The sequence below is a fragment of the Dermacentor andersoni genome, chromosome 1 (assembly GCF_023375885.2).
Source record: "Dermacentor andersoni chromosome 1, qqDerAnde1_hic_scaffold, whole genome shotgun sequence".
NCBI classification, from domain to species: domain Eukaryota; kingdom Metazoa; phylum Arthropoda; class Arachnida; order Ixodida; family Ixodidae; genus Dermacentor; species Dermacentor andersoni.
The window spans coordinates 63,836,378-63,852,442 of record NC_092814.1 but is presented as its reverse complement, the minus strand read 5'-3'; the positions used below and the strand labels follow the sequence as shown (position 1 = coordinate 63,852,442).

Here is a 16,065-nt window from a genome sequence, read left to right as displayed (position 1 = left end):
TTTCGTTTGAGAAGCTCGGAGATTTGAAAGATGAGGTTTGTGTAAACATGTAGTCTCGCGAGTGTTAGTTAATGAGTAAATAGGCTTTCTTTTTTTTTTGTGTGTGAGTAACCTGAGTGTCAAGGTTATGGTTGAGAGGCCTATCGTAACGCGCGTGTGTTTTAGTTAACCTTCTTTTTTTTATAAGCGTTTTTTTATTTTCTAAGGTTAAGCGCGTAGGTTTTCAGTGAGTGCATGATTTGCACTGAGAAGCGTTCTTAGTTCCATTAGCGCGTGTCCTGTGTGGACGGAAGGAAGCAGATTTATGACTGGGTTGCTGGTGTGTGTTGAGGGCAGCCGTATTCCGACTTCTTTAGTGAGCGTGCGTGGAAAGAGTTAGTAGAAGACGCATCATTTTAAGAGTTCTGCGGAGTGTGTAAGTCCTGCGAGTTTAATTGTTCGTTTAAGTCACGTGTCCTAGAGAAACTAAAGGAAGAAACGTGAGTAAGCGTAAATGAAAAGTTTGCCTACAACGCAAGTACGCGTTCTGTTTAGTGATCACAAGGCTAGTGCGCTTGTGATTACGTACTTGTGAGGTTGACCAGATTGTTCAGTGGCACCAATACGTGCGATAAGTATGCCACTGCGATAGATTGGAAACATGCTGTTCGTGTAGTTAAGCCACTTAAGGTATGTTCGGCTGTTTTCATTTGTTGTTTGCATCGTCGACGACACTTTGTTTTGCACCAACAATAGTACTCTGGTCTTGTCGGCATTCGGGGAGAAATGGATAGCGGTTTGGAAGGGTGGTTGGAACTGTTTAATCAAAATTGGGGAAATAAAAGATCAGGGTTCATTTTGACTCAGTAATAGCCTGGCGAGTCAGGGGTGAAGAGCCTGCGCTTACGCGTGGTGCAGCGCTGTGTTGTTTTGTTTGTTTGACGTATGTTCTCCAGGGCCCAGGATCCCGAAGTTCGCCATTCGAGGCTCGACACCAATACCCTGCAGGTTCTTTCAGCGTTCCTCATGGCCAGCGAATTGAGTTCACCGGCCATTCAGAACAACCGGGGCGAGGACGAGCTGTTAGATATGGAGATGTTTCCTGTGCCTACTTCGAGTTCCCCCGGACCACATCGAATCGCAGCACATTCCAGAGGATCGCTCGAGCCAACAAGTTCACGTGCCAACAAGTTCGTACGCCGCCAGTAGCTATTCAATGCTTGAGTTTTCCAGAAAACGAAGGGATCGCCCGGCATTGTTGCAAGGAAAGTGGGTCCCGAAACAAGACGGCTGTGATGTACCGGGAAGGCCTGGCAGCGTCGCACCGGTCGCCTTTGAAGAAGGCATTTGCCACCACAGCGGGGCCGTACCACCGGGAGCAGGTGGGCCCTCGGACAATGGAGCCCAATCATCCCCCCTTCGCCGCCTTTGAAGAGAGCATTGCACCACAGCAAGGCAAGACCGCGGGGAGCCGCCGGGTGTGACCTCACCGCACGGGTGCCTACCATTGGCCGAAGGTGGCGTCATCGGAGCGGACTCTCCCAGTGGCCGAACATGACGCGACTTCCAGTCCTCGAAGGGTTTAAAAGAAGCATTCCAGAGAGACCAGAGATTCCCGGATTCACCTCTCTCGAACTTCTTGCGACGGGCCGCAGCGTCCGAGTTGCTGCCGGCCCGTAATGACTGTACGACTGTTCATAAACGTCTCACTGTAAATAATGTAAAATAAACCTCCCAAGTTCTTTCATCCCGAAGTCCGTCCTCAACTCCTACAGAAGGCGCTCTCTATTAGCAGCAATCACCGAGCAGTGGCGCCGCAGCGGGCGCGCGGAGAACTAGGCCCGAGACGCCGTTTAGGCGCGATGCAGCGGGCCGCACCCTGTGCTTTTGCATCGAGCGGCCGTGGGAGAGATGAGCAAGAGGCAATTGGGAAGATAGGTGGAAGAAAATCAGGGAAACTACATACAAAAACCAAAGTTCACAATAGGGGGTCAGAAAATTTGATTGTGCGAGTTCGTGTTTTTTTTTCTCTTTTTTTCTGCTTTTCTGTTTTAACCTAGGTAGGACATTAGGCAGTATAATAGCAAGAGCTTGGTGGCGCAAACTACCGCCCTGTTTCAAAGGGGACGCTCGCAACATCCATCCATCCAGCCTAGAACTCTGGCTATGCGGTAGATATGTCGGTAACTGACATTAGAAATTGAGTTCTTATATTGCTGCTCGCCTGAGATGTTGAATAACTCCGTAATGTATTTGAACACTCAAAATCATATATATATATATATATATATATATATATATATATATATATATATATATATATATATATATATATATATATACTACAGAGTAGGAATTACGCTGGCCCCGTAGAAATAACTTCATTCAACAGTATGATGTATGTTGGTATTGCACAGTATGTTGCCGACGTTTCGGTTTGTGGACAAGTGTTTGTCAAAGTAATAACCTTAATTTACATGACTTTATTTCAGTACATTCCTAGAAAGATTTGCGGAGATTTGTGTGCGTGTGTGTAAATAATGAGCGAAAAACAGTCGCAAATAAGGAATATTTTCGTGCATAAGAATGGGAATTCAGCTGAAAGGTACAGAAAACATGGCTCGTTTTAACCAATACAGTATTCAATTCTGTCAGCAGGGTTATCTCGATTTATGTTCGGAGCACTTGTCTTCCTACCTTTAATACAGTTCCATTTTCTTTTAAAAGATGTCGCTTTTTGCCAGGTTCCAATATTTTCTCCACACCACGATTTCCATACGTCGGGACCTCTCCATAAACACGGAGATAACTTCGTCGACGCTGGCTTGCACCCGGTGACTGTGCACTAGATCCAGCTGATTAAGCTGCTCCAGCCGTCAGGTTCCGCAAATCTTTCTTTACTCTCTTCGTGTCCCAGTCAAAAAGAACAAGAAAAAAAATAAACATTGCGTCGAGTTGCATTCTTCAGTGCGAACCAACTCATTACAATTGGGCATCACCAGAGGCCCAAGTTCCTATTGGGCTTCATGAGAAGTGCAGTTGGACATCACTGAAGCTTGGCATGCCAACTGCTCCCAACTGGACCCAATCGCAACTCACTAGATGAGGAATCTCATGAAACAACAAAATAGTTAATAACAGCACAATTATGTTAGTTTTCAAGAAAAAATCCTTGGTATTCTGATGTGATCAATGGAGATAAGCATTTAGTTGTCTGTCAAGTAATCAATTTCTCATGAACCACTGACACCAGTTGGTCAACCAAATTTTGCTTGCATATATAGCGCCCGACATTATCTCTCGTAATGAAGAGGTGAATGTTGGCTATTTCAACGAAGAGAATTTCCGTAGTGTTTCCATGCATATGCTTCCCGCAAAGCCCATCCAGGTTTTTCTTCCCTTTGTTTTTCATGTTGGTCCAGAGTCCAATTCAGAGACCAATCTGGTCCAATTGTGTTTGAAAAGCCAACTGGACCTGCTGGATTTTTACAATGGGGGTCCCAAAACACAAATGGAAATATTCAATTCGTTGCAATTGGAAATTTCCAACTGGTTCGAGCAATTTTTTTTTTTTACTGGGTCAACTGTCCTCAATAATTTGAGCATTGTCACGCAGCGTGGAAGCTTTTATTCTTGCACGGTCTGCCATTTTGCCTTCCAGACCTTTCACTCCCATTTTCACGTACGGACATGTATTGTTCTCACATCTACGTTAAACTCAAAGGTGGCCTGCGCAGCCTTTTTTTTTTACGTCTTTATTTTGGCATTTAATAGGGGAGGGGGACCACTATTCCCTTCTTCCTCACAGTAGAGTGGTGCCGAGGTCGGCTCTGTAGAGAGGCGTCCCGGCCCTTTCTTTTCCCTGAAGTAGGTGTCTTGGCGACTTGCCTTGGTAGGACAAATCACAAGCTCTGTATAGCGTTGTTTTCAGGTATCTGGTGGTTTTCAAAGCGGCGCTCTAGAGAGATTCACAGATCATCGATATGAGAAGTGTACGAGGCCTACCTGTAGTGTTCCTCTAAGAGCTAGAATAATAATTGGCCAGACATTTTTTGTGCATTGACCGTGCAAGCGTGGTAGTTCACTGCGAACTCGGTCGCTCTACAAGAATCCAAAACGGAATTCCTTTGTTTGTATTGAGGAGAAAAAAAAAAAGCAACTGCGAAACTGACACTGGACTCTCTTGGCCTAGTCGGAACAATTTTAGCAATATTTATGCATGCTTTTTAACAATGTGTTAGAGAAATTAGTTTCTTTGCACACGGTGAGCCTGTGCGTATCTGTTGCAGAACGAAACAGGCGCATTACTGCTTGTACTTGAAGGCAAAAAGTTTCATTTCGAAGTGGGGGGGGGGGTACAGAGTACAGTACATACCCCCCCTTTACCCCCAAAGTGAAGTAATGCTGAACACACAATAAATAAATAAATAAACAAACAAACCCGAGAGAAAGTGCATGCAAAAGTAATCACTACTATAAATGTCACATGTGCGTGCACCTCTACAGGTCAGAATTTTTTAGACTTACATCAGGTATTCACATGCTGTATTTTCTAGAGAATGAACACATAGGCAGCAGTGACCTTCTAGCATGTGCATTAAAACTGGCATTGGTGCGCAACATAAAGGTTGCGCCACCTACTACTAAATGCATCAGTCACTGGCAAAGATGCACCTTTTCAAATGAGGGTCATGTTAGTAGCTTCTAAATTGTAGAACCCCTTGTTGTGATGGAGGTTGGATTCACTGTGCTGCCCAGGATGGTGCGACATTTCTAGTAACACCAACCCACTACCCCAACACCTCTCCTCCCAGTGCAAGAAGCATGGCTTTAAGTTTAATTAACAAAAGTGAGTCAAATAACCTGTCAGTACATCTTTGGTTGCGACACCAAACACACAATAGATTGTGAGACTGTGGAGGTGATGCGCATCCTATGGCACCAGTCATAAAGCTTTGTTCTGCTGCTGCCAATGTTGTCAGCCAAACTACAATGCTAGGCCTCCAGAGAAATATTTACACCTTCCCATTCTTCATGGTTGAGGGCTACTTTCTATTATTATTATTGCCGAGGGCTAGACAAAATTTTACAGGGCTGCATGAAGAACCATCGTACATAAGCCTTTCTTTTCTCTCTCTCCTTGCAGACAATCGTGGATCAGCAGAATGAGGCAATTAATAAACATGCTTCTGCTTTGTTGACTCACAATGTCCCCCCAAGCAATTCAAATGTAACAGGTGTACAGCTACCTCGCTCTCAGCCTCTTTGTTTTGGGTGAGCTAACGTCCGGGCAAGGTTGTGTTGCTCTCGGATGATAGATCATTTTGGACAAATCAGTGCTGACAAAAAGTGGGCAGCTGAATTTGGTAACACTTATCACGCTAACAAGTGTCCAGGCTTATTACGCCCTATAGTGTTCAAATTCTTGCCAATCCTGCCAGCACAATATCTGACGGAAAAGACGTTGTTCAATAGCCAAGATAAAAGTAGCACTCTCCACTTATTTTACGCAGTATAGGTAATGCTCAAAGACAAGGAATGTGGCTGCCAGAGGTACCGAAAGCTAAACTTCATATGAAAACTTAGGTTTGTAATGCACTTTTTGGTTTAAAAACTGAAGGGATGAATCTTTTCTTTTTTTTTTGAAAGTACAGACATCAACAGTTTCAACGTTGACAAGTTGTTCTTTGTTATATCTACAGTTGCACTAAAAGAAACTAGAAAATGCTAGGATGTCCAAATGCAGCTCTAACTCTAACTACAAGGATAAGAAGAGTCAGGAACTGAAAGAAGAGCAGAAACAAAAATTGTTTGCAATGGTGAGCAAACTTTTAATGTTCAGCTAAAAAAAGTTCCAATAAGAAAGAGGAGGTATACAAGCAATTCTTCAAATAGGGCTAATAATTTGCACTTCATGTTTAAATTAAAATATTACATATACATAAAAAAACTACATTTTTTTTTACAAACCCTTGCTTGGGTAAACCAAGGTGAAGAAATAGGAAGAGGTTGAAGGCCAATAACACAGAAACATGTCAAGCTTTATCTACTACACAAGCTGGGCACTCAAGTGAACACAGCACAGAAAGAATGTAAGAGCTTTTGTACTGGCCATTCCTAATGTTTTTAGAGAAGCAGAATTAACTCTAAAGTGGCACAATTGTGTTCACCACTACCCATCCGATGCTGGGCGGTTTTTTGCACAGAAAATAACCATCCAACACCGGAGACTCAATGCCATACAATGATGGAAAAAAAAATTAAGTAAATAAAAATAAAGCAATGAAACAGTAAATCCCCTAAGACCACTCACATGTGTTTGTATAATCCACCTTAAGGTCTTTAGTAACTTTTCACAATTGGCACATAATATTGTCCCTTAGGCAGAGATCTCACTGTAATGTGCACTACATGGTGCAAGAACCCTCCAATAAGATGATTTGTTCAAATTCTGCTTCTCTTTCCGACACAAAAATAAATGGTGCCAGCCAAACAGTGCTTAACCAGGCAATAGAAGGTAGCAATATACAACTTATGAGCAATTCTGGCATCCAATAATGCCCTTTTTGCTGGCAATTCATAGCCAAGTTTCAGCACATATCAAGGATTCGAAACAATGGTGACAAAGTAACAGGTCAAGCTCTGTGTTTGAAAAAAGAATGAGAGAGAGAGGAATAAAAAAAGAAACCAGTGAAAAGGAAAATGAGGAAATTTCTCACAAGGAAATGAGGAAAAGGAAATTATTACATGTAAGCACCCTTTTTCTAGCATTAATGCCAAAAGGAGCCAATATAATGCATAATATGTCCACACTTCACAATTGGCACATCAAGCTCATCATCTCAGACCACTGTAACATGTTATGCATGTACCTTGTGCAGAAAGAAATACAGCACCCTGCGAGATTGTAAAACATAGTTTGTTACAACATAAGAGAAATTCTATCATACAAAGTGACCCTTTCACTAGCAATTAACTGTAAGCACCTTACAGTATCTGTAAATCAAGTAAAATAAAAACAGCAGTAAACAACAGTATCAAACTGAAGAAAAAATAAAGCCAGCATACATAAACATTTTCTTGGAGAACATGAAAATGGCAGAGCACGCCAAGTACTACTTATACAAAAATAAATTACAAGCAAAGAAAGAAAATTGAGGGGTGGGAAAAAAGAAAAAAGCGATGCATCTAACTCCTAGAACCGGTCATAAGCATTTGCTGGCATGCACGACAACAGTAGCAAGCACAATGCACCCAAGAGTAGCCCTTTGACCTCTCAACCAGTGTTTCAATTTTAACAGATTTCATATCTGGCATATTTTAGGCCTATCTAGCATTAAATTTGTGCTTATAAGGGATAGTGCGACATTTTAGCCGATTTTGAACTAGATTGAGCTTTTAGCTGATAATGGGTACACCTACAGTAGTACACAATCAATAGGGCACAAAATAAGGAAATGGTGATCTTGCCTGCTGTTGCACTTTCTGGTCAGAGAGTCGGCATTGCTAATCGTTCCAAAGACAGGCAGGAGGAATGGTGAGCACTGTGCTTTGCTACCCTTGACACTGCCTCACTTCCGTCAACACTGAAATATCAGTGCCAAAAATGGCTTTTGCTGGCGACTGATTACAGACAGCTTTCAGTGTCTATCAAGTAAACATACATAGCAATAAGAAGGGAGGATGTAAACAAAGATTGCACAGGTGCCCTTAGGATGAATGTGCTTAAACACGTGCAAGTGTCTTGGCAGAGGAAACAATATTCCCTAGACTACAATGTGTGTTAGTTTGTTTAGCTACTACACAGGAAAACAAGTTTCGGAGAAATTATATGCACAATTATCTACACTGAAGACCATGATAAATACACAGCACATTTGGTCATGTCAATTGCACCAGCTGCAAGGGTAGGTGTCGTGACACAACTACGTGACCAAATTCTATAGCCAAACAAATTTGGTTAAGACTTTTCAGGTGAGCAATTATTGTCATTGGCAGATTAAAAAGAAAAATGTGCCCTACAACAGTGTAGAAGTGTTTCGGTACCTTGAGGCTGTGAGCAGCACTGGTGCGACACAGTTTGGAACACATGCGTAAAACAAAACCAAATGGGAGTTCAAACACAACTATCACATTTATGTTAAGCAAGCAGTGCATTTCCCCTACTTTTGTTCCTAAAAACTAAGAACATTAAAATGAACACAAGGCTCGCTTAATCGTACTGTTGGCCTTATCGACAGAAACAGTTATGCAAAACTAAGTGAGAAAGTGAAGTTTTATTTAGATCCAGATGGTCACAATTTGCTATAAAAATTATGCTATACACATGGTTGACTTTGTGCTTTTAACGTGCCATTTTTTCCCCCTCTTATAAACAATGACGTCAGTGATGACAAAAATGAAACATGAATGAACCGGGTCTGCAGCAGTCAGATGTGTACATGACAGTGATAACAGGCTCATGTGTGAGTACTGTTTGTACTTTTTAAGGACTTGGAATCTCAAGCAGAATTTTGTTTAGAGTATGGGCAGTCCTGCTTATGGTGCCTCACAATATTCTCCATTCGAGATGAGCGAAAGCCACATTTGGAACAATGATACCGTGATGCCATCTTATCCAATGAGGAACCTGGTTTCTGGCAGCGAATTCTGATGTCTCCAGCAAATGTATCACTTATAGAGGGAATCCGGCTACTGACACCGTCACTGAAACTTTTTTTAGGAGCCACAACCTTTACTGGCTCCGAGCGTCGCTTTCGAGCTTGCTTCACGACAGCAGCTCGGCTGGTTGTGCAAGGTGTGCTCACCGGCTGGCTTTTCCTTGCTGTGGGCTTTACTACATCTTTCACCTTATCTGTCTTCACAGTGGATTCTTTTTCAAATGGGATACTGTTCGCAGCAGATGATCTTGAACGGGCAGATGCACTTTTGGATGCTGCTAGCCCAACTTTTTTTGCATTTCTCTTTCTTGTTGGTGCAGTTTTTACGGCAGCCTTCTGAGCTTGCTCTTTCTTGAAGAAATCCAAAAGATCATCAAATGCCTGCTCTGACTTGCTCTTTTGTGCTACAGTTGGAACGTTTTCACTTGCATAGGCCTCAAAATCTTCATCATCACTGTCTGGGATAATGACTCTCTTTCTTGGTTTTGTTGGTGTACGAAGACTCCAACGCCTTTTACTTGGAGAATCGTCTTCTTGCCCATCTGAGCATCCTTCTTTTGGTTCTGTTTCTTTGTCTCCTTCATCAGAATTTTTAGGTGCTGTACATAGCTCTTTGGCTGTCACATCTTGCTCTTTAGGTGGTGGACAGGGTTCTGTTGTGTCATCAGGTGGAAGTGGTGATGCTTCTTGACGGGGAACTAGGTCAAGTGCAGCAAGAAGTTTATCACCGGACCCTATAGCATTTCTTGCTCCTGCAGAGTTTGAACCTTTAGCTTTTGGCGAACATGGCACATTTTGTATACAAGAAGTCAAAGCCTCTGGCACGCTTGGACTGTCCTCATCTGTGACCCAAGTTTGGCCTTCTTCCTCTTGTTCTTGAATGTTTTGGTTTGTGGTTTTCACTGCAGTCCTTTCACATGCCCCCATCTCTTGATGTTCGTCGTTGTGCAACTCTTGAAGTCCTCCATTGCCATCATGTGGCGCAAAATGCTCAAAATCTTTCTTATCACGTTGACATTCAGTATCGTGCACGTTTACGTTGCTATCGGCAGGTTCGCAAGGAAGTGCATCATTGTTATGAAAAGTTTCTCTTAACTTGTTTTCATCGGTGTCTAGTTTTGATGATGCTTGTGAATGGACTGGGACTTTATGACCATCATTATTTGGAGAGCCCTGCAACTTGCTTTCCACGTGACTAGTTGCCACAGGATTCAATGCCAGTTTTTTATTTTGTTTCTTTGGTATTTCATGCAATACTTTCATTTCACCTGAATGGAATGCCTTCTCTCTTTGACTGGATTTTGTCTGAAAATCCTGTGGTAACTCAGAGCATTCATTTATAACATCACAAAGTTTTGTTACTGTGTTATCTTTCTCAATTGACTGACATTTTTCTTGCTCAATGTCAGTAATTATGTTGTTACTTAAACTACTGGTAGCTGGTTGAACTTTTAATGTTTCGTCAATGAGAGATTTTTTTCCTGGTTCTTCAGTCATGCTTTTATCAAGGATTTCTGCCTGTTCTTCATTGGAACAATCCTTTTCATCTGATGTATTCTTTCCACCAAGTTTATCAGAATTGTATGCACCAACACTACGACTCGTTTGAGATAGTTCCTCTGAAGCAGAAGGCAAAGGTTCAATGTTGAAGTCTGCATGCTTGTCTTCACACTCTAGGTTTTTTTCTACACTTGTGGTGACTGGAGAAGACACACTTTCCTCATTCACAGCATTGTCATGTGTACATGCCGTGCCTTCCTTCTCCACCAAGCTCTGTTGTTTGTGGTGAGGGGATGGGCTACTAGCTTCTAAATTGGAAGATGAAGGTGTGGGACAGGGCTCTGGGCTCAAAACCAAAGTATTTCTGTTTGAAGCACTCCCTGTAGTTTCATACTGAGGTGGCTGTCCCACCTTGCTTTTGGCAAGAGCTGTTGCTGCACCAGCCCTTAACGTAACAGAGTGCTTGCTGGCCTCTGGCTCCATGCTTTTTTGCTGTGGACCAGTCACAGCAGAACAATCACTGCTGTGTTTACTGCTTTGACTCAAAGGTAAAGGTAGACCTGTACTTTCAGATCCATTTCGCAGTTTAATGCTGGCACTTTGATTGGTTCTTTCATTGCACACTTTAGTACTTTGACCTCCTTTGAGGGATTTTCCTGATGAGTCGTCACTGTGCTGAGCTACCATTGGGGAAGGTTTATCAACTTTCTTTTTGAGTGATGGTTGTGTTGCAGGGTCCACGATAAGGTGCTGGCTTGAGGTTTGAGGTGAACAAGCAACATCCATACTTGTACCTTGACCTTGATGTTCACAAAATGCAAGGGTGTTGCCTGCAGCCTCACTGCTTTTGAAGTCCTGTACAGCACACATGGCATATTCCTTGGTATGTTTGTCTGCATTATGTAAGTCAGCAGTGTCCAACTTCTCAGCAGCAATGGATGGTGCCAGTGGCACTTCAGAAGCGTTTAGTTTGGTCTCTGTGCCAGGTTTTATGGCCTGTGCAGGTGGCGTAATCATGTCGCTGGAATGACCATCACTTAGATGACCAACATCCATGGCCATTGTTCCATTCTTCTTTTGTTCGGTGTCCTGCACTGGTTCCATGCTAGGTGATACTGGCTTTTCTTGATATTCTGAATTGTCGCCCTGGCCAAAGGCAACTGACACACAAGAGCCACTAGTCTTATTGGACTCTTGAACATCTACAGGCGCAGGTGCATGAGGCTTACTTTCACTTTCATATTTGCATTCTGCCCTTTCTTCAGGAGCCTGTACATTATCAGGAATTGCTTTTACTTCCTTGCTGCCATTTACCTCCAACAACTCTTTACACCCTGGCTGTAGCTCTGTCTGGATGCTGTTAAGTGATGCAACACACTGCCTAGGTAAATTATCCTTCGAACCCTCATGGCACGAAGACCCAGTATCAGAAGCAGCAGCAGCAGAATCTTCAACTGGTGTGTCTACAGGCTTCCCACTACCACCTTCAGACAGAATTAGCAGCTGTTGCCCTTCAGTAGTTGTTATTGTTTCTACACCAGCAAACTGCTCTGGAAGTGTAGCTGAGATGGCATTATCCAGTTGATTCATTGTGAAGGCTGCCTCCTCTCCCACTGCCTCAGAATCTCTAGAAAAAGCCTGAACAACAACGTTTTGAGAGCCTTCTTCTACTACAACAATTATAGGTTGCCCTTCCTTGCCGTGCTCGGACATTAGGACATGTTCTCTAAGTGCTTCGGTTGGGAGGTAGAAAGTGTCACCCCCGACAAGCTGCAATCCAGGGTTGCCCAGGTCAAAGTAGCCTATCACTTCTTCTTGGACAATTGGCTCCGATCCTGCAACCTAAAGAAAGAACAATTCTGTTATAAGATGCTAATCAAGTAAAAACAGGCATCTGCACTTGATGTTATCGATCGCTGTGATTACCTACATGCAACACCAAAGAAATACTTACCTTATGACTACTGCAATAAATAAGGTGCAGGAAAGGTCAAAAGAAATACTTGCCTTATGACCACTGTAATAAATAAGGAGCAGGAAAGGTAAAGGCTCATTTACAAAACTTTTTAACATTTGTTAAAAATAAGCACAAAAATAAGCATTGCTTGTATAATATACCAGCTGGAAGGTAAGCACTGCAGCACTTGCTGTCATCTAGACACGCTAGGATTAACATAGCATTTAAATAGTCAAATAAGCCTTTCTAACAGACTGCTTCAAGTATGCTTTTAAGCTATTTTCTTGGCCATTAATAATTTGAGAGCTGGTTTAAGCAAAAATCATAACAAAGACATATTCAACTTACAGCAGAATTAATGAATGCTCTATTAAGCACCATGTGGCTAGCAAAATGTATACCATCATAATGGAGTGCCAATAGTGCAATGCTTACCATTTACGCTGGTGATGCATCGTTCATGTTTTTCGTTTTCTTTACCTCAATTTGGCTTCCGACTCACTATATTAGGGCAGTCCTTACAGCGGATCAATGCAAAAGCCTATAAGGCAATATCATATTACTTTAGCTTTGAAACACTACCTTAGTGCAATTAAATTTTCATATTCATCATCAAAAAACATATCAACTGCTTCCAAGAACCCTTATTATTGCAAAAAAGAAATTGTGCAGCTCCCACTAACTGCAGGAATCAATATTATGCAAAACATTTTGCAAGTGCGTGATGATGATTGGAGTTTACTGGTGCAAGGGCCAGAAGTGGCCAAAGAGCGCCAAGGCCATGATAATAGACTGTCTTGGTTAAATGAATAATGAATATCAAGACGTGGATGAAATACGGCTGTAAGGCCTAAAAAATATTTGTTAGAAAGCATGCAAATATATTCGCACTAATGCGGAGGTCCCAGGGGTGCGGAGTAAAGCACACCAATTCCTACGTAGATTGCAGTATTGGGGTAGTCTATCAGATTCCTCTATCATGCGGCAAAGTCTACGTAGGACAAACAGGAAGGTGCGTGAATATACGCATGCATGAGCATGAATTGTCGATTAGGATTAAAGTGAGTGGGCACCTTCCTACTCATTGCTTAGCATGCCCGTGTAAGCCGATCCTGAAAGAAGTGGGGATATTGTGCCGGTGCTGAGATAGCCGAGCAAGAGAGTTATGTGAGGCATATCATATTTGAAAGAAGGGAGATGATTGTGTCAGCGACACCTCAGTTTATCTGTACAACAATGAGATGCAGTTTATTGATGAATGTAGTTCGGTTGCGTGTTGCTTGAACAAAGTTTGGCTATCATACGCAAGGTTAGCCCTTGCTGCCTGGAAAATTGGAAGTAAGGGGAAGCCAGGAGAAGACAGGAAAGGGCAACTACCAATTTCCAACGGGTGGGTCAGTCCGGGGGTGCCGTCTACGTGAAGTCGAGGCCAAAGGGGCATCTTGCCGCCGCCGAGGGTTTGTAAAGGTCCAAACACCCGACATTAGCTCAACCCCAAGGATACCCTTTTCCCCGGACAGGGCTAAGCCAAGCACGGTTAAGCCGCGCACAGTTAAACGTGGGAGGGTCTAACCCTCATGTGCTCGGGTACGTGGTATTGCAACACACTAAACATCTGCTGCCGCAGACGCCCCTGCGGGGTTGCAAGTACGTGGCTATCCATCATTGTTTAAGGTTCTGCAAAGTGTTACAAGGTGAACCACTGTTTTAGCGCAAATTGAGTAGTTATGTGTGTGATGAAAGCAGCAAGACGACAACCACGTTGATGACGATCATATGGCGGCAATGGCACGATTTCTACCATGGCCATTCGACTCGAATCTATACATGCTGACTGGTGGGTTCCCCGTAAGTACTTAACGGGCTTTAGCAAGAGGAACACAAGATTGTAACGTGAACCACTATTAAGTGTTGTACAATAATATGCAAGTATGTTTATGTCACATGATTTATGTTAAAATGATAATGAAATTTGTACCCTGGCTAAGAAATGTCAAAGCATAATTAACGTGGGCCGATCATGAAGTCGGTACAACATCGCACAATTTCTATGTAGCATTAGCTGCTACGAGGAAAGTACTGGGGAATGTGGGCCAATCCTGGGGATAAGTGCAGTCCGACACAGTGCCACAAAGTGCAAGGTGTCATGAGGAAAGAAGATGAGAAAGTGACAAAGGATGCATGCACCAAAAGTTTAAAGAGCTGGCTGCCTTTGGAACGAGAGAAGCATGCATGTGACCGTGGCCTAATGGTTAGGGCACTGGCCTGCTGTGCTTGACAACAGAGGTTTCATTCCACTATCAGGCACGTAATTTAATTATTTTTGTTGAAGTGTAAGCTATTTAGCAAGTCAGCAGCACTAGTCATGGTCAGGAAAGTCCGGGAGGGTTCGCAAAGAGAGCTCTGGCTTGAAAGACTCACTGAAAAGGCATGTACATGAAAATTTTAAGTGTTTCTGAAATCATCAGACAAATCTTCAATGTGAGGTCCTAAATCTCTACATTCAGTTCACATTTCAAGACTTTTCAGTCACAGGGATGGAAAAAAAGGGGGCAAACTCTAACACCTGTACTAGATAACCTGTAAACTACATTTTGCAGCAGCCAATGATGTCAAAAGAATTGTAAAAGTCTTTACCAGAGAAGCAGCAGCACCTTAAGTTTCTTGTGGAGTCCTACACACAAGAAATTAGCATAACTGCTTAGCAGCTGGTGGCAGCTATATTCAAAGCCATTTACCACTCCTACCCAGCCTACTTTGAAGAGGCTAAATTGTAACACTGTTCATTCTGAATACCACCAGTGCCGAAGTTTAAAATAAAGTTATTAATTTGATGCTTATGGTGTCAGTTCTGAACTGATTGCCTAGAGAACTACAATGGGGGGAATTACAAAAATGCACTCGCATATTTCCTTGTTTCAAAAGCATGATGTTTTTTGAAACTGGATATAAAACACTATGTGGATGCACTATTATGCATACATGTATGCCACAGGCTCTTTATGACTGTTATTTAGCCTTAACCTATTACCACTCACATTGTGCAGCAGCACTGACAGAAATGTATGGGTCATGATTTATGTGTCAACCAGGCATAGATTTATATATGTCCATTTCATGTTATTTAGGTATGGCCGTGTAGTAGCCAAATGACTTAAGAATATATATATATATATATATATATAAAAAGAGCCAAATAAAGAAATTCAAGCACACACACAACAGCTACAAAAAACAACAGTGTTTACCCTAGTTAACTGTAAGCAATAATATGAACTGGCAGCGATGGCGTAGAGGTAGAGCATCTGCCTCGCGTGCAAGAGGACCGTGGTTTGAATCCTGGTGCCGCGCAATTTACCACCGTTTAAAAAACCCTCTGGCCCTCAGTCCCCAGCGGCTGTGAAGCAACTGACCATGGCGGCGGTCAGACCTGTGACGCAGCAGAGGGTGCTAAGAATCTCTGGATACGGACAGGCCGCCATTGGAATCTGAACCTGGCAACGTTTAATGCTAGAATGTTAAATAGTGAGGTGAGTCTAGCAGTGCTATTGGAGGAATTAGAGTGTAGTAAATGGGATATAATGGGGCTTAGTGAGGTTAGGAGGACAAAAGAAGCATATACAGTGCTAAAAAGTGGGCACGTACTGTGCTACCAGGGCTTAGCGGAGAGACGAGAACTAGGAGTCGGATTCCTGATTAATAAGGATATAGCTGGTAACATACAGGAATTCTATAGCATTAATGAGAGGGTGGCAGGTCTTGTTGTGCAACTCAAGCAGAGGTACAAATTGAAGGTCGTACAGGTCTACGCGCCTACCTCCAGTCATGATGACCAGGAAGTCGAAAGCTTCTATGAAGACGTGGAATCGGCAATGGGTAAAGTCAAAACAAAATATACTATACTGATGGGCGACCTCAATGCTAGGGTAGGCAAGAAGCAGGCTGGAGACAAGTCAGCGGGGGAATATT

General features: G+C 42.7%; 1 protein-coding gene across 12 annotated transcripts in view; it reads right to left on the bottom strand.

Annotated features, from left to right (window-relative positions):
- Positions 1 to 16,065, bottom strand: part of LOC126546000 (uncharacterized) — a 196,213-nt gene that overhangs the window by 102,901 nt on the left and 77,247 nt on the right. For 8 of the 12 annotated variants that reach the window (XM_050194051.3, XM_055061560.2, XM_050194053.3 and 5 more), the window contains one exon: positions 5,787 to 11,981. The exons of 2 other annotated variants lie outside the window; for them this stretch is intronic. In XM_050194051.3, coding sequence (XP_050050008.1) covers positions 8,481 to 11,981 — 3,501 coding nt within the window. In that variant the 3' untranslated portion in view covers positions 5,787 to 8,480. 2 more of the 12 variants (XR_008608570.2, XR_008608569.1) reach the window with 2 other exon arrangements.